Source organism: Lonchura striata, chromosome 12, assembly GCF_050655825.1.
Source record: "Lonchura striata isolate lonStrDom1 chromosome 12, ASM5065582v1, whole genome shotgun sequence".
NCBI lineage: Eukaryota > Metazoa > Chordata > Aves > Passeriformes > Estrildidae > Lonchura > Lonchura striata.
Genome location: NC_140714.1, coordinates 11,129,873 through 11,154,608, shown reverse-complemented (window position 1 = coordinate 11,154,608; position 24,736 = coordinate 11,129,873). Strand labels below are relative to the sequence as shown.

The 24,736-nt window shown below is 40.2% G+C and overlaps 1 protein-coding gene across 9 annotated transcripts in view; it reads left to right on the top strand.

Annotated features, from left to right (window-relative positions):
* The window catches only part of CHCHD6 (coiled-coil-helix-coiled-coil-helix domain containing 6), a 110,552-nt gene that overhangs the window by 19,109 nt on the left and 66,707 nt on the right, over positions 1-24,736 (top strand). For 4 of the 9 annotated variants that reach the window (XR_014958144.1, XM_085590505.1, XM_085590509.1 and 1 more), the window contains 2 exons: positions 13,824-13,844; positions 19,198-19,281. The exons of 2 other annotated variants lie outside the window; for them this stretch is intronic. Coding sequence is in view for 5 of the 7 variants with exons in the window: in XM_085590505.1 (XP_085446631.1) it covers positions 13,824-13,844; positions 19,198-19,281 (105 nt within the window). In the remaining 2 variants the exon portion in view is untranslated. The remainder of the gene's footprint in view (positions 1-13,823; positions 13,845-19,197; positions 19,282-24,736) is intronic. 3 more of the 9 variants (XR_014958145.1, XM_085590506.1, XM_021532045.4) reach the window with 1 other exon arrangement.

Sequence of the window (24,736 nt, the reverse complement as noted above, 5' to 3'; positions counted from 1 at the left end):
TTCTGACTGACCTTGAGAGTCCTTGTTCTAACAAGCAGGAGAATGCTGTTGAAACCATCTAGATGAGACCAGTGATGTTAGTTGTGTGTAGGTGGGCAATTGGTGAGGCAAGAGGAGAGGATGGGGAAAGGCCTCATGGGTTTGGTGGGAGGAGGTGGTTTCACTGTGGGCCATGTATCTACTTATCCTGTTGTTTCTGTTGTTGGTTGGAGTCTTGTCTGTACTGACACTGATTAATTTTTTTTTTTCTCATGGGTACTTGTTGGGTTGGCTGTGGTTTGAACTAACCCATTTTGTCAGAGCTGGTTTATTTTTTTTAGGAAATTACCCCAGTCAGTTGTTCTCCTCTGCTTAGTGGCTGCCTGGTCCCTGTGTGGGTGCTCATCAGATAGATCAGAGCATGACTGACTGAGAAGGTTGAAATTTTCCTTAGCTTCTCTTCTGCTCTCCTTTTACCTGGGTGGAGGGGGAAGCCTGCCATGCTGTGCTGGGGTTGTGTGGTTTCTGTGAATGATGAAGGACTGTCATTCTTGCTCTCTTGGGCTGTCAGTTGGGCACCTTTTGCAGACCCTAAAATCACTTTAAAACAAAGCATTTGGCTTAGTTTATTTAATTCCATTAAGTAATTTCACTGCTAATGCATAATTATCCACAGCAGTGACACTCATCTATGCTTTAATTATCACAAAGCTGCACAACTCCCCCTCCCCCCTGCCTGGAAGTTGTCACTTGTGCAGGGTGGTTTTGCAGAGATAAGTGTGTAATACATGGCAGTGCTTTGGGTCTCACAATACTCAGACAGTTGCTGATTGCTAAATGTAGGCAATAGAAGAGGCAATGATTTTGGTCTCAGTCTTCTAATAGTGGTTTTTATCTGTGTGGAGTGAGAGACGTTGGGAAGGAAAAAGCTTATCAAAACTTCATAATACTGGCTTGAAGATAAAGATGTGAGCAAGTGCTGATAGGAGACATTAAGCTTGTAGGAGTTGGGAAAATTTGGAAGCATAAGTATTTGTTTTTCTTTTGAAGAAAAGCAAGAAATGAAGCATCAGTGATCCTGGGCAGCAGCTCGTGAACCCTGTTTGTGTTTAAGGAAGATTCTTTGTATTTCTCTTTTTTTTTTCTCCCCCTCCCTGCTTTGTTACTGACTCTTTTTGGTAAACACCCTTCAAGACTGGAGAAGAGCCCAGTAAAAATTATTGATTCAGCCAGTCATTGTGAGGAAACAGAGAGTCAGGGTATTTACTCTTGAACTGGGAGAAGATGCATGCTTGAGTGAAATACTTGCTGTTTCTTACCACCACACACTTGTTTGTTGAGGAGTGATTTTGTTAAAGGAGACGACAAGGTCAGCCTGATCTGAGTAGAGGTTACGTGAGCAATATGATATTTGTGTCATTGAAAGGTAAAGGTCTATTTGGGAATAACGTGATCTATGAAAGATTTCTAAACCCTTGCAAAATGAAGGCAGAAAAAGCCAGAGGGGGCTCATAATTGTACTTCTCTAGTTTCACAAAGCTGAGTGGACTGTGTTGGAGACACCTCATTTAACTTGCAATGATGCGCTGAGGTTTGTGGATGAAGAACACCTGGAGCCTGTGTCAAAAAGAGAGCAAATCTTGAGAGGCACCTGATAGAAATGGGGATGGTATGAGGAAGCATAACCTCTGTATTATTTTATAATAGATGGAAATGAGGCCATTTGTTGGTGTTATCTGTGGCAGAGATGTTCTGCCAGCTACCTTTGTTTGGAGCTCTGGCCAAGACTTGCAGTATGTAATTGTGCTCCAGCTTCTATCCTGACTGAATTCTTAGGGTTGAAATTACATTTTTTCCCATACAAAAGCACTGAATTTTTTCCCTTTGTATTGTTATGGCGAAGGCAATTTTTGGTTGCTGGCTGTCTAGAATGAGGAAGGGAGGACTATAGAGCTTGTGTTACAACATGCATTCTCAGTCTTTACTGCACCTGGCTAGCAGCAGTGACACCTGTTTGAGCAAGATTCCTTTGGCCTAGAAATATGTTACGTATTTTCTTTGGCCCAAGGACATAGTGTTAAGTATGTCACTTGAAGACCTTGCAGCTTGCTAAGCTCTAAATCTTACCATCAATCTCATACTTGTTTTCTGTGGTACTTATAACTCTAGTGGTTTATGCACTTCCCAGATAAGAAGACTGGCATAATATGGTGGTCAGTTTGGCTTTCTTCCTCTTAGAAAGAGCTGTACTTCCTAAAGAGGTTAAATACTCACCCTACAGTAATTTAGTCTTGGACCTTTCTTTCTGGGAACCTGAACAGGAGTGACAATTTCCAGACATCTCTTCTCTAAATCCTATTGGCTGAAATACCTTTCATATCAGGCAACGGGTGCTCATATAGAAGGAATTTAAAGTGACAGGATTGATACCCAGAACAGTTGTTGGGATTTTGGTTTTGTGTAAAACTTGCCTGAATACCTTCCCATAGGAGCACAGAAGTAAACACTGACTTAGTGGCTTTTCTGACTCATCCAATAAAATCCACTTACCAGGTTTGATATTTCCATCATCTGCCTATGTTACCTGATTCTCTGGAGCTGTGCTCTCACCTTTGTAATTCACTTTCCAAGTAAGACTGGGATTGAGATATCACTCGTAAAAAAAAAAGAAAAGAAATTAGTTTATGCAAAGATACAGAGGAAAGCAGGGAGATGAGGAGAATTTCATGATGTAGGTGTTGGAGTTCCATTGCCTCACTCTTGGCTGGTATGAGTGAGATGCAATGTGGAAAAGCTTTCCTTATCCACATGGCAGGGGATATTGGTTGGTCATCTCACTTAAGAATGATTTATTGGTCATTGCTGGACTGCTGCAGAAAAGGGTGGGGGACTTATCCCAATGGGGCAGGCATGGGAGAAAGAATAGTAACAAATCCCCTAAGCCCAGGGTTGGGGTAAGAGGGAGAACGGCACTTACTGGCTTTGTCCACATGTGATGCTTTTGCCTCCTGTGAGTTTGTTGTCAGGTGTGGAGAGAAAAGATCCCAGCCTGGCAAGTCAGCCACCAGCGTGACTGATGATTAATTGCCCTTTTAAAATTGCAATTATGTCAGTCACAGAACCCTTGAATATTAATTCTGGATTTGCTGCTTGAAAAAGTGAGTGCTGATGAGATGGGTCCATTTTACTGATGTCTCAAAAGTGGGATAAATGCTGCAGGCCAGTAGTTACTACTAAAAGAAAGGCTGCTGTGGCTCTTAGCTTTGCATCTGTCTTGCATCTTCTTTTCCAGTGTTTCTGTTCCCCAGAGTGAGTTAATCACTGCAAGCAATATGAGTTACCTAGGTTTGGTGGATGGCTTTCCACCATTCCTGCTGCTTCCTGAATCCCTTAGAGACTTCAGAATGAAATAGGGATTGCTTTTTTGCTGCTCAAGCTCTTTCCCTTCATCTCAAATAGTTGTAACCATTCATCCCATTATACTTGGATCTTTTGAGATAATTTTCTGATTGTGCCCTGTTGGAAGGATATTAACAGGCAAGCCTCAGTACACGATGACTGTTTTCCTTTCAGTAATCTGCTTGAATACAAGGATGATGAAAATCTTGGTTTCTTCTGTGGTTTGGGTCTCTCTTATCAGTCCTGATCCTGTCTAACATTTTCTGCATGAATCAGGACAAATCGTTGCATCTTGCTTGTGCTTTAGTTTTCTTGGAATAGTAGTTATCTCAAAAAATCTTGTGTTGATTTTCTCTCAGATCTTTGAAGGTGAATAGCATGGTATGTTGTCAGTAAATAAAAATAAAGCCTCTCAGAAGGTAGTGGTTTTTTATGATTTTTGTTTTTTAAATATTGGTCTTTCATTTAAAGCTTTTCCAAGTTTTCAGTTATTAGTGACTTTAAATACCTAGTTATCTCTCTGCTTGTGGGGCTGGTACATGCTGAATTATCAAAATGAGTAATGATTTGTAAGAAACAGAATTGGATGGTAGAAGTTGCACATGTTATCTCCCCTGTTCTTTTAGTTCTACATTTTGTGTGGTTTGTATAAGTTGACTGCTTCCTGAAAATTTTTCAGAATGGAGGTATGACAGATCTGAAAGTGTTGGGCATATGAATGTCAACTGATTACTTTAGTTGGTGACTGTAGTAGTGTCCTACTGAATTAAAGGCACTATGTGATAACCCCTTCAAATGCAAGGGATGTGACTTGCAAGGGGCAGGAGGGCTCCTGTAGTTGTCAGACTGCCAATGAAAAGCTAGGGGAGAATTAGGTGCAGCAGATAAAAATAAAAAAATATTTTCAGCTTTTGCTTGCTGTGGTCCTTTCCTGGAAGGCCTCTAGCAGGCAGTTAAGTATATTTTGATAAAGACTTTTTTCCTAGCCTGGGTCAGCATCAAGAGCTAGCCTAGGACAGTAGATTCAGTGTATCTTTCTGGCTTTTCTGTTTTCCCCATTTTTCAGCTTTAATAATTGAATGGCAAATTACTTGTTTTCCTCTGACCCTTTTATTTTGAAAGCCTCCAAACAGTCTTGTATGGCTACTGTTGCCCTTTGAGGTGGAAATGAAGCATTTTGGTTTATGGAGCAAGGATGTCCCATAGCGATTTAACATCCTAGATAGCTTTTTGTCACTAGCTCTTGTGGGTGTTTTTTTATCCTCCTCCTCCTTGCTCTTGCCCTGGTGCACTTTGTCTTTACCCTGGTGCAGTAACTGCTTTATCCAGGGCTTAGTTGATGGCATGTAGGCATGGTTGTCACATGAAGAAGTGGTCATTTTCATGACTGCTCTGAAGAGGCATCAGAACTGCCAGCACCTCTGGCTTTCCAAACCGCCATTTATTGGTAGGGAGTCTGCACTTAGAAACCTGTTGGCAAAATGCAGAGTTTTCAGTAATGTGTGGCTGATAAATAAGTTTCCATTGCATTGGAGGACTAGAGAAATCAAAAGCTTCAGCCTCCATTTCTATTTGGGTAGTGTCTGTTTTCCCCAAAAATGCTTTGAAAGCTTTGTTTTGTTACCAGAAACTGAGCTTTAGTTTCATGTTTCTTGTCCTTGGGGTAATATTCCCTAGCTAAATTGGAACTCTGAACATTGATTTTAATTAGTTGAAAGAGTTTTGAAATATGTACTTTTTGTTCTTAAATTGTTTCAGTAGGATTTGCTTCTGTAGACTGTAGCAGCACACATTGCAATCCCTCCTTACAAGACACTGCCAAGACACTCCCTGTGTTAGGTGGCACCCGACAGACAAGTCCATAGTGTGCTGCTCAATGCTGTGAGGTGTGTACACTCCTTCTGTTGACACAAGGTGCAAATATCAACTCTTCATCAAGAAATGCCAAGGAAAAGTCATGCTTAAAGACTATGCAGTATTAGAGGTGATTTCTGTCTTTAACGACATGTCTAATTATCCCTCACAGGGGAATGGTATGACACTCCAGTGAAAGAGTTTAAGGGTATCGGGTCAGCAGCTAGAGGTTTGTGTTCTGAAAGTTGAGGTGTTTTGGAACAGAATATGCTGATCATCACCATCATGTCAGTAATTTTGATTTTTGGGACTGAGAATGGAAACTAAAACTTGCAATGGCTCTTTGTCTTGTAAGAAAAGAAGATTCGGCTGTAACTCGTAATGTGACTTGAGAGAGCAACCAGTGTTGTGGAAAGCTCGGAAGAAGGGAGTTTGCTTCTGTGTGTTGGTACCCTATAGGAGGAGAAGGCAGTCTGCTTCTGTGTGTTGGTACACTACAGGAGGAGAAGGCAGTGTGCATTTGTCTGTTGGTACCCTGTTTGGTGTGTGCATGTTTCTTCCCCAACATTGTGTTAGTAGATCTTGTCCTTTTTACTTGGCAGTTCTAGTGCTTTTGAGTTCAAGGTAGGCTTTTCTTCCTTGGGGGCTGTGGTCTGAAAAGGATCCTGCATTTACAACTTGAGCTCTGTGACTAGTGTGAGGAGGAAGGTGGGGATGGAGGAAGGTCACTTCATCTGCTGCCTCTCTCATTTCTGTCAATGTAAAGAGCTTTACAGAGACAAGTAATATTTTGCAATTGAGTTTCTCTTCTAAAGACACTCTGATGCTAATGTTGATTTAATAAGGTTCTCTCGTTCTCTCTCCTTGCTTAATTTGAAACGTCTAATTTTGTGCTTCACAGTTGTGAACACAGAATTAGTGAGGGAAGAGGAGCCGGAGGCAGGAGGAGCAGAGTGCCACACCAGAAGTTGCCAGGGGAGATTGATTCAATAGAGTGAAAAGGTGCAAAAGGTTATATGTCCACAGTTCAGAGCAACGTGATGGTGGTACTAATGAGAAGAAGAGCTTGATCCTTTAAAATGTTTTAAGATCTCTGTGGGTGTATAACAAACATTAAATGGAAAAGGGAGCATTAGAGTGTTGGTTTCTTTGAGTGGATTTTTCTTTTGATTTTATATGTATGTAATATATAATATATGACAGGCAGGAAGGATAATATTCTGAGATAAATAGACATTTTAAGGTTTTTATTTTAAAGGTTGTTTTGTTAAGAGTGGCATTTATTTTCAGAAATGTTGAGAGGTTATGAGAGATTGTGAATTTGAACTGACTAATTTATTTTGGCTGAACTTGAATGTGTGTCTTTTCTGCTAGAATTTTATGCTTGTGGAAGAAGCTATTGACATGGACATTTAATTCCTTTGTCCTGGGCATAAATGTAAACTCCCCAAATACACAGTGCCAAAATATTATCTAAAATATTGTACAAATAACAGCGATAGTGAAAGCTTTATCTTTGCCTCCTGCTTTGTTAGTGTGCCTTTCCTCTTCCTCATAGAAAACCACTCCTATGTAATGGAGTTAAAGCCTAATTTGCCTCTTGCTTGAGTTGGATGACAGTTCTTCACACAACTGAGCGGACAGTGTAAAAGGAGTACAAGATGTGTTCAGCTTAGTTTTGTGATAAGCTGCCAAAATGCTTCTTTGAAAACCTCATTAAATTGCAATTAAAGTTTTTAAAGGAAAAAAAAATAGGCCATCTCAGTCAGTACTTGATAGATGAGTTTGTGGTTTTCAGTGCCAGCCAGGGGCATGAGCTGCTTCTTTCAGCTGGAGCAGAGTGAAAGCCTTGGTGAAGTTTGACCACAGAATCACCAAAAAACAGCTGCCAGCACTGGAAACTGTGAGTAATGATCCTCTGCCTGGGTTTCTTTCATGCCCCTGGTCAGAGAGAAGTATCTGCTTCCCAATTAAAGTTATGTATAAGACCCTCACCCCCTCTCTTCTCACATTGTTTCTGGTTATAGGACCTATATTTGATAGCTAACACTGGGTTCTGCACAGTTATCTCAAACATATTTGGTTGGGGAGTGCACTTGACCATGCAGGCCTGCATAAGGAATAAAGATTTAGGCCCAACTGTTAATATACATTCTAAAAGAAGCCCAAACCAGCCTTCAAGGGTTTCTTTTCTGCTGACTTTGTGCCTATAGTGACTAGTCTCCAGGAATATTTATCAGATCACTTGCCTGTCTGGTTATTTCCAGTCTATTGCACTGGCCAACTTATTTGATCAATAAATCAATCAATCAACAGGTTCTTAAAATTACTTTCATTGACTTTGGAGGTGTAACATGCAAAAGGAGTCTACAGAAAATAAATGAATGTATGCGTCCCAACTATAATTACAGAGCAAACAGAGTGGAGATGTGTTTGTAACTAGTATGTACTACAATAAATATAGCTATCAGTCTTTAGAGTTCTATGATACTGTGTTGTATTGACTCTTTAAATTTGCAAACTCATAGAGCATGAATCTTTCCTCTCTCAGGTCATCCGAGTGTTATATTTAGAGCACACCCTATTTTAAAGCTAAATTTCAAACTTCTTTCTTTTGATTAAAAGGTCCAGAAATAAATACTTCTCCAGTTCCTTAGCATGTGACATAATTTTTTGAGCTTAAGAAGTTTCACTGACAGCAAAATGTTTTCTTTTCATAAGGAAAATTTCTCAGACTGCTTAATTCTTTCTGCTGCACCTGGTCTATGCCACCTTCTTCTCAACAATAGCAACATCTCGTTCATGATCCTTGTTGATAAGACTTCCAGGTACTGCTCCTTCAAAGAAAGAGAAAATGCTTTCCTCCTGAATATTCTGAGCCATCTGCCTTAAGCAAGAGTGTGTTGCATTGCCCAGTAAATGGTCATTGAATCAGCTTTGAATTCTTGTACTTTTTAGAAACATTAAGCACTTGCACAATGGGAAAACTACTCTTTGCAAATTGTCCTATCAAATGGAAATCAAAATTTTGCTGGCAGTGACATAGATTTGTGAGTTGCTCTTGATACAATCATGCCCTGGAGATTGCAATGTAAAAATAAAGAATGCAGTTTTACAATAGCCTGGAATCCTTGTTATTGCTGAATCTACACTCTTCTTTTTACAGATGATTTCATGATGATACACTTGGACTTTATTAAAAGATGCAACCTTGCATCATTTTCTCTTATCACAGCCTTGAGAAGAGCCAGTGTGCCTGTATTTGAGAACCAGGATATTCTCTTCCTAAAACACACAGTGGGTTGCAAGTGCTTTGGAAGCAAGGATCAGAGTCTCTAGTGGACATTTTGTCTGCAGCTCAAAACCACAACTTAATTGGCAGCCTTTTCATAACGCTGACTGTGCCTTAGGATGTATGGGAATGCTGCAGGTGAAGATGGAGGTACCTTTTTGGAATTGGTGTAGGGAAATTTAGTGCTGACTGCCTGTGTGTCCTAAGTGATTGGTGAAATAAGGGAGATTGCGATCAAGTTCCTCACTTCTATGCTTTTAATTTCCTGGCTAGTCTCTGATTATTCTTTCCATGTGTTTTTACTTCATAGGTAACACCTAACTACAAGTGTGAATATGTATGTGGACTACCTCAGACCATTTATTTTGAGTCCCTTGTGCTTTATGTGGTCCTTCCAGTAAGGCTTCGGAATCCACATGATTTATACTAAATGTTAATTACTGTATGTCTTTCCCACATGCACCTTGGCAAGTTGGTAGCTTGGAATCTGCCCCCAGTATGATACTGACCCTGTAAGGTTGTGTAAAGTGTGCTTTGTGTATGTCTGGGATGAAGGAGCAGGGAAAAGAGGAAAATTTACAAGGTTTTCAGAGGGGCAAAAACAAGCTGTGTTGTTTGAAAGTGTGCCTGATTCTCCACCTGCACAAGAATTTATAGGCAGACAGAGGATGCATGACCATGGCTGAAGGCTTTCAAGAGTTTTCTTACCCAGGTATGTAATTATGACAGTCTTTCTGTATTAAAAAGCAACCCCAAAGTCAACTGCATTTCTTTTAAATTGTATAGTATTTGCGATAATAACTTTCAAATTATACAAAAAAATAGGTTTCTAATCTGGTGGCAGGAAATTTGTATTCATCTTATTGTGCTAGCCTGTATCTATTGGCTGTGCCTACAAATACCTGTTTTGTACAGGAGCAGGTAAAAATTGTGTGTAGTGTCTGAGAGCAAATGTGGTAAGGGAATTCCATCCGAACACACAGGGTTCATAAATTTTACTGCTTGGAGGCACATAGATTGATTATAAATGCCATCTTGATTTTTTTCAAAACAGTGGTGGTGTGTGAGGTACTGTGTTTGACTTGAAAGCTAATATATTTGGTATTTAGGAATCTGGCAGGAGAGAGCTCTGTCCCCCTGTGCAGGCACAGCAATGAGATTGGGATGTAGGCATGCATAACTTATTTTCCCCCGTCTGTCCTATCCCTAGAAAGCCATATGCCACCCTTAGGCTAGTGTAATGGGAGTCTGCATTAATGATTATGAGCTAGAAATATCCAAGAAGAGTTGAGTGGCCTTCGTTTCTAGCTTTACGAGAAATACTTCATTGACTCAGTCTGAAATATATTCTGGGATCAAAAGTCATAATTAATACAAAATTTTATTATGCCCTTTCTTTGAAGTTTTGGTTGTTTGGTTTATTTTTCTTGTCCTAAATTGGTCAGAGACTTGGAGATTCTTAAGTCTAATAGGCAGAGTAGGAATTTAAGCAAGAAGATAAAAATTTAGAGAGAGTTGTTTACTCACCTACTATCAGAAATAAGCATCTTGAGCATACATCTCTAGAGAACCTATGCTCTGCAAGATTTCTAAAACCATTGAATGCCTTGTCTGCTGGCAGCCTGCAGAATGAAAACTGCATGTATGCATGTAGAAGTGGCGATGGGAAAAGGAGAATGTAGAAATGGGCTGGAATATTATAGCAAGCAATGAAAGCAGATGGTTTACATTGGATTTTATAAAATAGGTTTCTTTTAATTTTGTTTTAAATTAAAACCATGAACGGTCACCATTGCAAACCTATTTGCAGCTGTGCCATAAGTATTAGGATGCAGTTGTCCCTGAATCATAAACGGGCCAAGGTTTTTTTGGCTGCTTGCCATCTTCATGTTTATAGAATTGTGTATGGTCTGTATGCATTAGAGTTAAGCAATTTCATCACCGCCTTTCCTCAAAATTGATTGCTGTTCGGTGACTCTTCCTTCTCTTTCTCCATTGTCAGTTGGTTACATCTCAGACTCTCATTACATTTAATATTGATACTACTTCCATTTTTCACTAAACTGGAAAAGTTGAAGAGTCTGGAGTGGATACTGAATGTCTAGATATATTCTTTAAATACTTGAATTCCTATCATTGTGGACCATGATAAATTTAGAGCTGGATTACTTCTTTAAGGAGAAGTGACTGTTTGCTCATTCAGTGATGAAGTCTGGTCATCAAGATGTTAGAATATGTGCTGCAGAGTTCTTCAGATACTGATATGAGTGTAAAAGTTGTTGCCAACAGCTGCCTTGGGTTTTGGGCACCTGCTGCCTCTCATTTCTTGCATCTCCCACTCTATCTTCCGCTCCCAAAGCTGGCAGTGGCCCTAAAAATACTTTGTGTTGAGTTCTTAAGTAGGAGATCTCTACCAAGCTGGTAGTCTGTATTCCTGAGTCCTTGGTCACACTGCAGTGAAATCTGTTCTGTGACAGAGTTATGGCAAGGAAATGGACTTCAGGGGGAAGCTGGTTCCAGTCAGGTGACAAAGGGATTGTCCTGCCAAAGGCTGCTGCCCTGTGCTGATACTTCCTCCCTCCCTGCCAATCACAGAACTGTGTTTTAATTGCTCACTGCCATTTTTGCATTTCCTCAGAGTGTGACAGACTTGAGTGGTGTGCATGATGCGTGAGGGTGATGCAGTGTCGTGTGTCTGGGAAGAGTTGCTGGAAATTGCCCCTGTGAGCAAAATAAGATTTTGGCGCTGTTTTCTTGATTCCATTGGAAGTTGTACTGTTGATACATATATGGGAAGGCATCCCTGCCTGAATAATCAATGCTCAAATGTGAAATTTGCAGAAGCATAGATGTATTACTTGTGTAGTTCCCATATCCAGCCAGTCTTCTCCAAGTGTCTGTATGAATCCTTAGGACAGAGGCTGCTGGTTTGGCCTGATATCCTGTTTCAATAACCTTTTGCTTCTGATACAGTTAAGAGGAATATCTTGTCTGTGTTTTGACCTCAACCAATTAAGTCCAGTATTTATTCTGGTTCCTGTGGTTGCTGTCCGGTGGGTTACCTGGAAGAGAAAAGAAACCTTTTCAAACAGAAGAGTTCAGAAGTATTCACAAAAGGTGTTGAAAGATGACTTGTATCCCAGGGCTGAAATTATAAAACATGTAAGCTGCCATCTGGGAGCTGAAAGTGAAGCTCATTAGGAAACAAGGAAACTATATATTGCTCATTTCTTAAACAGATTGCTTAAACTTCAGAAATATTAATGGACAGGCTATGTGTCTTGTTATCAAGACTGGTGCATGCAGGTCTGCAAGATCTTGGCACATGCTTGGAAGTTAGCAAAACTTTAACCAGCAGCCCTTTTGAGTTTTCCTTTTTATATTATCTTATTAGTGTATTTTATTTAGTATTTTTTTTTTTCCAGTGCAGCAGTATGTACTACTACACATTCTAATTTTCCTGTTTCCATTCAGTGAAGGGTATCTATTCCTATTCTTGGAGTAATAATTCTTCCCTCTCCTGAAGGTTGACAGAATAAGAGTATTGGCAGTACTGCAGAAGAAATGCTCTGTGATTAGTAACAGTGTTATATTCTCTAAAACCCTGATTCTGCTTCTGTGCATTGTATCTTACGGGGCACATATTGGTGATAGGGCTGGTTCATTCTCCTTGCTCTCACTTCTCAGCCCTGTCCAGAGCCACTGAGTTAGTTCCTTTTGTTTATTTTGTCATGTGAATGTTTGTCTAGCAGCAATGTGTCAGTTCATGGCTCAGGCACCCAGGGATGGCAGATGTACATCCACTAAAGAGTTAGTGGTAAGCATGACCTACCTGCTGAAATTATAGCAGGCACCATGAAGAGTGCTGTGTTCCTCCTGTCCATCTGCTGAGGATGGACAGACCTGTAATTGCTAAAATGTAAAAACACAATTAAGCGCATCTGTCCTGACTGTAAAAATCATCAGGAAGGAAAATGTTATTCAAATTCAGCTTCTCTCAAGATTGGTCAGTGATTACCAGTAAACACCTGTTGTGTATTGGTTTGTTTGGCCAAGGACCTGATTCTGCTATATCAAACCTATCTGCAGAAGGGAAGAATTGGTTTCCCTCAGTTGAAATGTAGATGTTCAGTTCCAACCCTCTAAGCTGGTGCAAAGGACGAGGATGGACGACACACATATCTGGTAACACATCATCCCTCAGTTACATGAAGTAGTCTCTGTGTGCCATTAAAATGATGGCAGATCCCATAAAAACATTACCCTCCACTGTCTGCTCCCTCTGGCAGTGAACTATGACCAAGAGGAAAGTTCCTTGTGCCCTGTCAACTCCCCTCAAATAAATAATCATAATGAAAAAAGGCCAGCCATTCTGAAGTTCCTGCTTAGCCAATGTGCTGCTGATTGAAGGTAGCCCTGAGAGGCAGGGAAGGCTTGCAGCTCTTGACAGCAAATGAGAGCTGTGCCTGCCTCATAAATGCCTTGGCTTCAAAAGGAGGTGGTTATGGGCATGAAATGTTTATCATCTTGTACTTGCTTTGCTGCTGCTGGCTTACTGTGTAAGAAAAAAGTAGTAACAAGTAAAGAAGAGGCAATATTGCAGCCTGTTTTATCTGCTTGTCTGCACACTTAAATAGGCTTGTAGGCAAAAGAAAAGAAGCAGGTGGAAGCAGCTTGGCTTTGACAGAGGTTTGAACTGTGCACTCAAGAGGTTTTCAGTTGCCTATGAAGGGGAATCTGACTGGGAGCCTGATCAGTCAAATGGCTTTCTGTTTGGAATCACTTTGAAATTGTCCATGGAAGAAGATGACTTGCTACGTAGGTCAGCTTGTGCATTTGAAAATGCCCTTTAAAAGATTACTTGTTCTTGGCACATAATTTGAAGCAGTTGTTGACCACCTCCTTTTGAGTCTGCCTAGCACTGGCACATTCACTGGCGCATGTTGTGTATCAGTGTCTCTAACACTGTGCAGCACCTTGCATGGCTCTCTGGAACTGGCTGTTTCCCAGCTTCCTTTGCTTAGCTCCCACCCTAAATGGGGGTCCTGCTGCAGGCTTTGGGGACTTTGCTCTGGTTTTGGTTTAGGGAGTGCCTGTGCTTTTGTTTTGCTTTCAAAACACAGTTCCCAACAGGGGACAGTACTGCATTGCTTAAGATGTTTGTCATTTTAAAGGAACTTTTCTTAACTTGTCATCTTAAAAGCTATATTGTGCAGCAGCAGGCAGCCTCCAAAAATCACTGATTTATCTTTTTCTTCTCTTTCCCTTCCTTTCTGTCTTTCGCTGTCTTTATTCCAAGCCTGTGGATTTGGATGCCTGGGTAAGCTCTCTTTTTTTGTCTGGATCTTGCTTATTCCAAGTGTCATGTTGTTACTGCGCGTGTACGGATTGTTATTGCTGAGCACAGATGCAGGATTTTATTTTCTGTCATTACATTTTAAAAGGTGTTCAGCTAGAAAATTGCATATTATTTCCTCCATAAAGATTTTCACTGGTTCCTTTTGTGTAGCTTACAGCTGCTGAAACCAACTTGATCTGGTGATGTGTATTGTTGGCTAAGAGAGTAGCAGAAACAGGAGGAAATGAAGGTTATACCAGTATTGCTTTTTAAGGCCTTGCGTTGCATCTGGTTTCTAAAATAGAGCCTGGTCACCTGCCTTCAATATAATGAAAGGTAGGACAAAAAGCTGGTGATTTTGTAGGCCTTGTGTCTGGAATAGCGATAGCAGACAGCTCCACGGTAATGGTGATATTCCTGCTGATGCCAGTGGAGGTCGAGTCAAGGCTCCCCCATGGCTACTTGCTTGATACAAGCCTCCCTGTAAAGTTCTGCTATTCAGTCTTGGGCATGAAGTACAAAAATTGCCTCTTATTATTTCAGTATTGCCCTTTTAGCGCTGCCATTCCCTTTAGACTTGGCCAGGAACATGCCAGCGAGCTAATTTTGGAGTTACCCCTGTTCTTTAGTGAATTTCTGTCAATTCCTTCTTCTCATCTTGGAGTTCTTAATAGCATTTGTTTTTCTCTCCTGCCACCTGGACTGCTACCAGGACTGGAAGAGACTTGGGAAAGCCTGAGGTATTAGAATTTGCAGTTGTGAAGTGTGGCAAGCTGAGATGCCCAGCCAAAACATCTCTGCTGTGCTGCTGCAGAGATGTAACTGTGTACCTTTGGGGGAGACTGATAACTCCTCTCAGAAAAGACAGGATGATGTAGAAACTAGGCATTTGATAGACTTGAGACCCTTTGCTTTATCCTTGTAGCTTATTTCCCTGTATTGCTTCTGACTGATTATCTAGGCATCATCTTGCTAGTTTGTCTGTGAGTGGTGGAAGTGCTTTGCCAAGAAGATAAATATTTTTGCAGTAATCTTGCCAAGTGCTGTGACTTGGCTTTTAGGAAGTATTCATAGGCTGAGGTTTGGACCTTTCCTTCTAGCTTGAGTTGCCCTTTGTGGAGAGAGAGTTTTTGGATTTTCTGTCTTCCAGGAGAGTCTTTTCCATATCCTCTTTCCAAATCCTAGAACCCAAACAGTATTGAGGAGGGAGACAGCCCAGTGGTAGCTGTCAGATGTGGTCTGTGCTAACACTGCAGTTTATTCTCAGGTGCCACATTCCTTACTATCATCTGACCCTGCCAATAAGCCCATTTTTTATTCCAAACAGATTTCTGCCCTAGTTTTCATGTTGAACAAGGTGATGAGGTGGGACTGTGATTAAAAATAATAAAAATGTGGTAATATGTTGGGGTGCAACAAAGCCAAAGCTAATCTGGGAATGGTTATAGCTAGAGTGAAACCCAGCTCTAGATCAGTTGTACAGTCTGATGTGTGGCATGTTGGTGTCAGTACAGGACATGGCTAGGAGTGTCTGGTTTTGTTCCTAGAGAATGAACCAATAATATTTCATTACCTCAATTAGGAGCTTGTAAAATATTTCTTTTGGCCTGTCTGTCAGCTAGCAGGCCAGTACTTGAATCCTTTAGTTGAGCCAGTATATAATGTATAGCTTTAGAAATGTGCTTGCACTGTTTGTTTCTAAATGGGTTACTTGATAAAGGGAGAGAAGGAGGCAGGGAATCACATAACTCTGCCCTGGCTCTTTGTCACTGTTCAAGGCAGCACTGAGATAACCTGAAAAACCTTGGGCTGCAGAAAAAAAAGTGAAGATAAACCAGAGGAAAAATTTCAAAGAGCATCCAACCAGTCCATGGATCCATGCCCATGGAAGCTGTAGCAGTGTGTTAGTAGTATGCCTTTGCTCTCCTTCTGTAAGAATATAATGCTTGTATATTCTGACACCATCACAGGAGGTTCTTGAGCATTTCTTGAATACATCTTAAACCTAGCTTTTGTATAGAGGGCAATGGCCAATTGCATACATGCTATTTTATAAATTTCTCCCCTTTTTTATGTTTTGGGTGCATTCCTTTCTTTTATAGCTGAGTGTGCTCTTTCTTCCCTGTCTCTGTTTTGTTTCTGTGTTCATACTTCTTGGACGTGATAGTATTTGTGTTCTACACATCTTAGGTGTCTTCTCTGGGCTTTGGTCACCTCTTGCACAATATATTCAAGCTCCAGTGTAGTTGTGCAGCTTGGAAGTGAAATGCAGCTTTCTGATATCTGATTTTCAAATCAGTGTTATCATGCATGTTTTCTCTTCTCCTTCCTTTTTTTAGTTCTAAAGGCCTTTTTTCCAAAAAGTCTATTGATGCTTTGTTTGGCACTTGCAATCTCAATCCCCTGTGAAATTGTAATCATAGCAGCCAGTTCTGTCTGGGACATCACAGGCTTCTGACTTCAGGTAGGGAATAAGCAGCAGGACTAGAGGAACTCTTAATAAATATCCTATATTCATTCAAAATGTCCCTAGTTGCCTAACCCAGTTTGGAACAGTGAATATTTCAGATGACACATGCTCTGCTATACCATTTGTACTTCAAACATCATCATAAAGTGCACTAAAGTTTCTAGTAATAACAGCTGGGGATAGAGGGAAACAGAAAGCAACTTTGAAGCAGATCTGTCACAAATAGAGTGTTTCTCTGCATACTTCAATGCACTGAAACAGGAGCAGCTCTTGAAAACAAGCAAGGCATTGAAAATATGTTTGTGTTGCAAGTACAAAGTTTCTCTGTAAACCCTAGTTCATCCTACATTATGGCCGATAAGTGGGACAAAGGGGGATAATATGGGAGAAATTACTTTGAGGGAGGAATGGGGAGCACTGTGTGGTTACAGTCTGCACTTAGGAGATCCAGATTTGGTTCTTTGACCTCAGTTTTGCAAGAGACCCTGGGGAAGTGACTAACAGAATGTCTGTGTGCTGCAGGGTGCAGGGGTGTGGAGGCATTATTCACTGCCAGCTCCAGTAAGGTCACTTGGCAGTCCATGGGTCATCATCATGCAGAGCAGCACACCTCTAATGCATCTGCAGCTCAGCACCCAACTTGAGAGATTAGGTATTTGGCGTGTGTTCCCTTCCAGAGGTGTTGTAAGGGTAAATGTGCTGCATTTCTTGGTGAATGATGTCAGGCAAACTCACGGGTTGGAAAGTTGAGTGAGTGTATGGGTTGTGATCCATGTATTGCCAGAAACAGAATAAAGCCTCTTGAGCACTGGTATTGTTTCATGCATTGTGTTTGTACTTCCAGAATATCCACTATCCCAGGAGACTAGCACTGATACATAATTATTAGATTAAACAGAAACTTTCTTGCATTTATAAGACTATTATTTTACTCTCTTTTAAATTTTTTTTCCCCATCATATGATGCAGCTTCCATCTGAATCATGCAGAGGGGTCAGTACTGTCTTACTCTTCTTTCTTTTCCTTACTTACTTTTCCCTTAAGGAAATACAAGTCATTTGTAGAGTAATCTGATTTTATGGGTGTTATGCAGAAAACCTGCAGAATTGGGGTCCTTTGGTCATCCAACAGACCATCCCACCTTCTTACATCTGTTTCATTTTATTTGAAATTGCTTAGTTCTCTTCTGTGTAGAAGATTGGTTCAGAGGAATAGCTATGGTTCTCTTACCAGAAAATGGTTATAGTTCTGGCACTTACAAAGTGCCCATCGGTGCCCCTATTGTTGCTGTGATTATTCTCTTTTGTCAGGCTGCATGTATGGGGCAGCTCATTCTCATCCCTCTCCCCATCCTGTTCCAGCTGGTTTGCAGGTGGGAAGTTCTATAGCAGCTATAGGTTAAAGCAAAGATAGAGATTTTGTTTTTAAACATATGCCTTTGAGACAGAGAAGATTTAGTTATGAGTCTCTACTGCTTGTGCCTTATCCTGACCTGGTTTTCTGGGATAGCAAACATGGAAACGAAATTATTTCTTTTTCTTTAAAAACAAACAAAGAAACCCGCCACACCCCTACAATCTTCCTATTTCATATAATCATTTTCTTGCTTGCTTATCAACCACTCTCACTGCCTAGATTAAAATCTCTTCTAAGCCCTATTATCCCACTGTATTTCCATCAGCAGGGGAGCAGAAGGAAGGACATGCACAGCAACTTGCTTTCAGATGTAATTTTTCTCGTTAGCAATGGCTTTTGGCTGTAAAATGACAGGTCTGAGCCCACGGGGATATTTCTGTCCCAGCTGCTTAATCATGTTGGACCAGCATTTTCTGTGGTTGTGCCATCATTAGAAGTTAAGAGAATGTTGCTGGGATGCTGTGGACTGGCAGGGTTTGTGTCCATGTTAAGCAGGCTAATCATTCTGGTTTTGAAAGGTCTTCTGCCTGCTGTTAACTTTCATGGCCCCAGAGATTTTGAGTTGGGATGGGGGATATAGAACAACTGCCATCTTTTCTTGCTATTGTTGCTTGTTATTTTTAAACTTCAAAAGTTTGATTCAGTTCCATCAATGTCGTGTTTTCTTAATGCTAGTTCAGTTTAGGGGTGGGAATATAATTAAATGATGCTGGCTGTAAGGAGCTAGAAGGCTACAGCTGTTGCTGTGCCCACACAGACTTTTTAATTGAGCACTATTTAGCTGATGAATACCAGATTTACTGTTTTGATAGTGCCATACTTATAATTTGTAAGATAGAAGAGAAATTATTTGACAGCCGTCTTCCCTCTGAGTCTGCAGCACCAGCCAGAGGAACTCTGAGGGTACTGATGGGAAATGCATAGAGAGCATGTGTAGAGAGTACTTAATTATCTGGATAGTCCTATCTATGTCTGTTGTAGGGAAATATTTAATCCTTAGAAGCTTTTGGACACTCTAAGGGGCAAGGGTTTATAAAAAGAAGGATTTGAGGGGATTTGGTTGGTTTTTTTTAAGGTAAGAGGAAGAAAATTTGAGTAATGACTGTCATGATTCATAGAAAAACAGACATGGATAAGATGGAGTTCTGAAAAAAGGAATGGGAAAGCATCACCTTCCTATGATTCTGTATTTTCATTAAATAAGAAGTGTAAACCCAAGAGATTGAGTTAGAGTAGGATGCTAATAAGAGCATTTCAAACGTTGAGGGATAACCCATAACGAGCTGCAATTCTTAAGGTATGTAGTTCCACTAAGGGGGAATCCCATGCACGAGTACTGAGCAGTGATCCCTTTTTTTTAGGCCCTTCTAGTCTGCAACTTATGTGTTCCCTTGCATTGTTTGTTTTTAATTTCTTCTTCTACTGATGCTGTTTTGTTGTCCTTCCCAGGCTGTGAAGCTCCAAGGCTGGGAGGCAGACCTGAAGCGACAAGAGGACTTCTATAAAGAGCAGTTGGCCCGCATTGAGAAGAAGGTGAGGCTGAGTTGTCTTTATTTCTGGCCCCTGCAGGGGTAGGACATGGATCTGTGTGGATCCAAAAGACAGAGAACCAAGATGTGTTGTGCTGCAACCTGGAACTGTCAGCCTTCCGTGTTTTATCTGCCCCCCACCCCCTACATAAGTGATGAAAAAGCTGTGCAAATCTTTTGAGTAATTTGTGTTTGAAAGATAAAGGGGTTTTTTTTTAAATGGATGATATTTAAAAAAATATTTTTGGTATTTCAAACTCTATTATCTGTTTCACCTTGGGATTTAGGTGAAAGCTAAATTGAAAAAAAACAAACAAGTGCCCTGGTTTTTATTCCTTTTGTTAAAAATCCTTTCCTTAATAAAAAAAAAAAAATCAACCACCACAACATAAATTTTGCTATAAATATGAATTAAAGTTGTATTAACAATTTTTCTCTGGGGAGCCAAACAGTTCAAAGATTGGTGCTGCAGTACACTGCCTGCTTCTTGCTGGATAAGCCTTTGAAATAAACATGATTTAAAGAGACACTGTCAAGCATCTTTTAAGCCTGAAATGACCTTTGAAAATCCATTTAGGGATTTGAATCTCTCCCCTAAACGTGGGATTTGCTTCTCTGTTTAATTGTTTACCATGATGAGTTTTTAAAAATTGATGCTATAAAAATAGAAGCAGCCATGCTGTTCCTTATGAAGTAATGTGTTCTTCACTTCCTGGCAAAATGAAATAATGTTATAAGTAGTCTTTATTTTTTAATAAATGTGGAGAATAATCTTCTCCAATTTGAAGCAATTAGACCTCCTGACAGGGAGTTGCATACATTCGACTTGTAGTTGTGTTATGTGACTAAAAAGAAGTGCAAACAATGAAAAGAGTGGGTTGTAAAGAGACTGAGAAATCAATCAGTTTTACTACCAATATGTAGCAGGATGGTGAGTATGGAACATGGGAAAATTGTAGATTATATAAACGGTAGGGAGCTGTTGGCATATCTATTCCTCTTTTCATTCCCTCCTACTGTATGACTGTCCATGCTGCATTTTTTGAGCCTTCAGTGGTAAAACATGCCTGTGAGCAAATTCACACAATACAATTTTGCAACTCTTTAATCCGTACAATTCATTAAAAATAAACTATTAAAACTACCAGTCAGTGTTGCATTTGTATTTTAAATTCTGTTTCTAGATAATGGGGATTGTTCAGTGAAATTGCAAACAATCTAGCAGCTATCGTTCTAATTATCACAGTTGTCCATATGTTCATACGCAAAGGGAATTTTTGCAATTTCTTGATCCCATGCTGTTTGCTTCTATTATGTTCTTCTCTCCAGATCTGGTTTCATGAAGAGGAAATTACAGGGAAAACCTGTGAGTCTGTCCTTTATGGACAGTGGAGTGGGGAGAAGTCTGTGTCCAGGCTTCATTGTCCTCTTTTTGAAATCTTTTGTTGTCGTTTTTGTTTTCAAGTCCATGTCCCTTGCTACAGGGACCATTATAAACAACATGATGGATATTTTAGTGAGGGATCTTCTTGGGGGAGTAAGGTGAGCTGCCCATAGTCCTATTCAAGCTGCAGAGCTACAGAGAAACTCTCTCCTAGCTGTTATGTGTACAAAAGCAAATAGATAAAAAGAACAGGTTTTCTTTCCTCTCTTGAAACACTGGATTGTTTCTGACCCTTAAAGACTAGCATTTTGCTGGTAATAAAATAGAAGAATGCCTCCAACCGTTAGTCTGGATTGGAGTGGGAGGTGGTGGGGGCTAGAAGGGAAAGGAGAGAAATGTAATTGAAACAGTGTAATAAAGCTTAATTGTATTAGTTTTGAAAAAGGTTTTTGATCCTCTCTGAAGATAATTTTATTCCTATAATGGTTGGAAAGATGGAAAATGCAGCACAGAACAATCTTTTTTATTAGCTGTTGCTTTTATATAATTCTGCTTTTATTTGTTGAATACACGCAGACCTTGACATTTATTTATATATTTTTCCTTCCGCTGTGCTAAAGCTTTCCAACTCAGGCTTAGATATATTTTTATATATCTGTGGATGTGTATGTCAATATTTGAAAAAAAGCTCTCAGTAAGAGGATGGTGGGAGAGAGCTCTGAAATAGAATTTTGCTTTCTCTGCTGTTTTAGGAGGGGGTGGTCACTTGAAGTGTGGTCACTGGTAGTTCAGAGGTGTTTGGCTGGGAGTGAATGAATATGGCTCAGTGTGGAGTTAGCAAGCTGAAATTTTTCCTTCTGAGGATCAGGCTATCAGGAATTCCCCTCTCTCCTACCCTGCTGTGCCCAGGTTGGTTTTGTCCCCACTTCTGCATGATAACAGAATTCAGCAGTAGGAGATTTAAAGATTTGTTTTTGAAGGATGTTTTGAACTATTGATGTTAAAACCTCAGTACCTTCCCAGTAGGATTCTAAGAGTAATTGTGTTACATACTCCTTACAATGTAAGAGCTGCTCAGTGAATCAAACACAGAGATTACCCTGTTTCTTCCGATAGCGGTCAGTTTGTAAAGGCTTTGAAGGAAGAAAAAAAAAATCACCAAAACAAAGTGACAAAACTTTGGGAGAGCATCTTTGAGAAGTCTTCCTAAATGTTGTCAGTTGGAGGCAGACACATGCCCTGCTACACAAGAGTTTATTTTCATTCAGTATTTTTATTCACCAAAAGTTGATTTAGTGCTGTTGTTCTTCTGTGAATCTCAGGCATTTTTCCTGTAGCCCTGTTTAGTTCTGTGCCTCCAACATCATGTGACAGTGTGTGCCACAGGTTAACTTATATACTCTATAAATTCTCTGTTATCAGTTTCAAATATTTTTTGCACTTAGTATCCTTTATGTGAAAGAGATAAAAGAAATTCTTCTCATTATTCATTATCTACAGACTTCTGTTCCCTCTTTTACCTTCCCATTAAACTGACCAGTCCTTACCTTTTCAGCCTTTGCTTGTGTGAATTATTTTTTCTGGGTTTCTCATTCTATTTGTTTGTCTTTTGGCTCTTTTCCCCTTAGCAGCTCTGTCTTTGAGATGTATTGACCAGAATTGAACTCGGTAGTTCTCTTGAATGCAGCAGATTGTGTGAATACATTATCCTTTTATTTTGTAATCTTTGAAAGAGTACTGTAATCTAGTGGACAGAGCATAGAATTGGAAGGAAAAACCTGCTCATTTTCTAATAGCCTTTCTCTTTTGGGAGTTTGAAACAATTATTTAGTCCATCTATCTCAGTTATTCCATATATATGATGGAATAGCTTATAATGGGAGGGCAAAGTGTTGTGAAACTGTAAAGCTATAAAAATGCTAAGAAGGCTTTCCCTTTAGTTTTGCATGAGATGAACTATAGGTGTACCTTATTTCAAACATATCTTGAGAAACGCAGTTTCTCCAGACAATCTTATTAAAATTTTCACAGGAAAAGGCATGTATGAAAAAATAATTGCAGTGTTTCACCTCTTGGGGTTTTCCCTGCATCTTCTCCTAAAGCACTGGAAGAAATGAGACAATGAGTGCAGCAGTTCAGTGTTGCAGGAAGGATCCATCTAGTTCAGTGTTCTGGTCTTGGCTGTGACTGAAAATGAATGTCCAGGGATAACTGTAAGAATTGAACTGATGGGAAAAGAGCTTGTGGAGGCTCCTTCACTGGAGGCAGTCAAGGAGCATCTGGACATAATCCTGTGTTGTGTGCTCTAGGATGACCCTGCTTGAACAGGGAGGTAAGGGACCAGATGACCCACTGTCCCTGCCAACCTGACCCATTCTATGATCAAAGCAAGGTTATGGGGTATTTGCCCCAAGTGCTTTGACCATCCTGGCTAGTCATTTTTGGAGCTTCTCCTCATGTATTTAATCCTCAGAGGGTTGTGAACCAGGACTGTGTGCACAGTGCTCACGATGCAGGGGGACCATGAACGTGTGTGGCAGCTGTGTCAGAATCACTGTTTGGTTCTCTGTTTCTTTGTAGTGCCTGACACTTGATTTGCACTTCTGACTTGTGTTGAGCAAATGCCACACACTGCTGCTACTGGCAGCATTCCTCTGTTTTGAGTGCAGACTTGAATATATACAGTGGGTGTACTGGGATTAAGGCAATGCTGGGATTAGTTGCTGGGAATATTCTTCCTGCTGCACCCTTCGTTGTCAGTTTGTCAGGGGCTGTGTGTGTGGGAAGGGATGGTGGGCTTTGTTCTGCCTGCAGTGTGGTTCATGCTTCTTAGAGATTATTTTTAATCAAATTTTATTGAACAAATTCCTTGCAGAGGATCATTACACTGGTAAAACCCTTCATCTTCCTCACTTTAACTCTGGTAGTTTGTTGTAGTGTTTCTGTCTTTTGGGTCACATATATGTTTTTGTTTTGGAGTGCCTGAAATATTTAGATAATCAGGAAAATGAGAGGAAAAGGCTCCTTTCAATTGACTGTTTCTTGTATGACTGTGTGTGATTGCAGGGTTGGAGATGGTGATACAGACATTCCATTCCACACCTGTGTTTCCAGTGTGACTGTCTCATCTCCAATAAGTAATCCAGTAATGAGACCTGACTAATTTGTTATAGGTGGTTAAACTTCTAACTCTGACTTGTTTCAGTAATTTTACATCTCATCCATGTAATTTGAATGATTTCATAAAATATGTGTCTTCTCTCAACTGTTTTGAATGAGGTTTTGTACTGTAGTGTTCCTCTGGATAGAAAGAATTAGACTAATAATCTGTTGGGAGATCCTTAGACACACTCAACTTGAGATGCTCAATATGATGTTTTTTCATGCATTTATTTGTTACTGAGAAGCAGGGAGGGAGATGGAGGGAGCTTGTTGTAAATAGGTAACATTCCCAGGTAACTGGGATTTTTATTAGGGATTCTGTGTATGCTTTGTCCTGCTTTCTCCAAGTAGTAGAAAGGTCCTTTAAAAAAATAGTGTAAGAAAGTAGTGCAGTCTCTCCTGGAACCCTTCAGATACCAGGATATTTCACTTAGCATATTAGTTGTATACTTTCTTCCAGGTAAATATTTGTTTTACTCCTTTTGCTATTTGGCCTCTTGCTGAGTTTAACCTGCCAAAAGCTAAGGGCAGGTCTACACTACAACAAAAACACAGGCAGCGCTTTGGAGTAGAGTAAAACAGCAGAGAAAGGCTGAAGGTAATCTTGGAAGATAAAGTGAAACTCCTTGCTGTAGATGATGCCTTTTCTTTGTTTGGATTTTCCTAAGCTCTGGCTCCCACGTTATCTCTTGTTAGGCGGCTGTGGACTACTGTGAGCAGTGGGTGCATTAATATGCAACGTTTTTCTGCTTGTAGTTTTTCAGAGCAGTAAGTAGCACAAGAGGTATTCATAAGCTGTAGAGTATTTGTGCAAGTGGGAAAGGAATGCATTGAATATATACCTTTTTTATTAATAAGGTTGACTGCACCTTTTTCTCTGCTTGACTTCACAAATTTTGTAATTTTGTGTGTG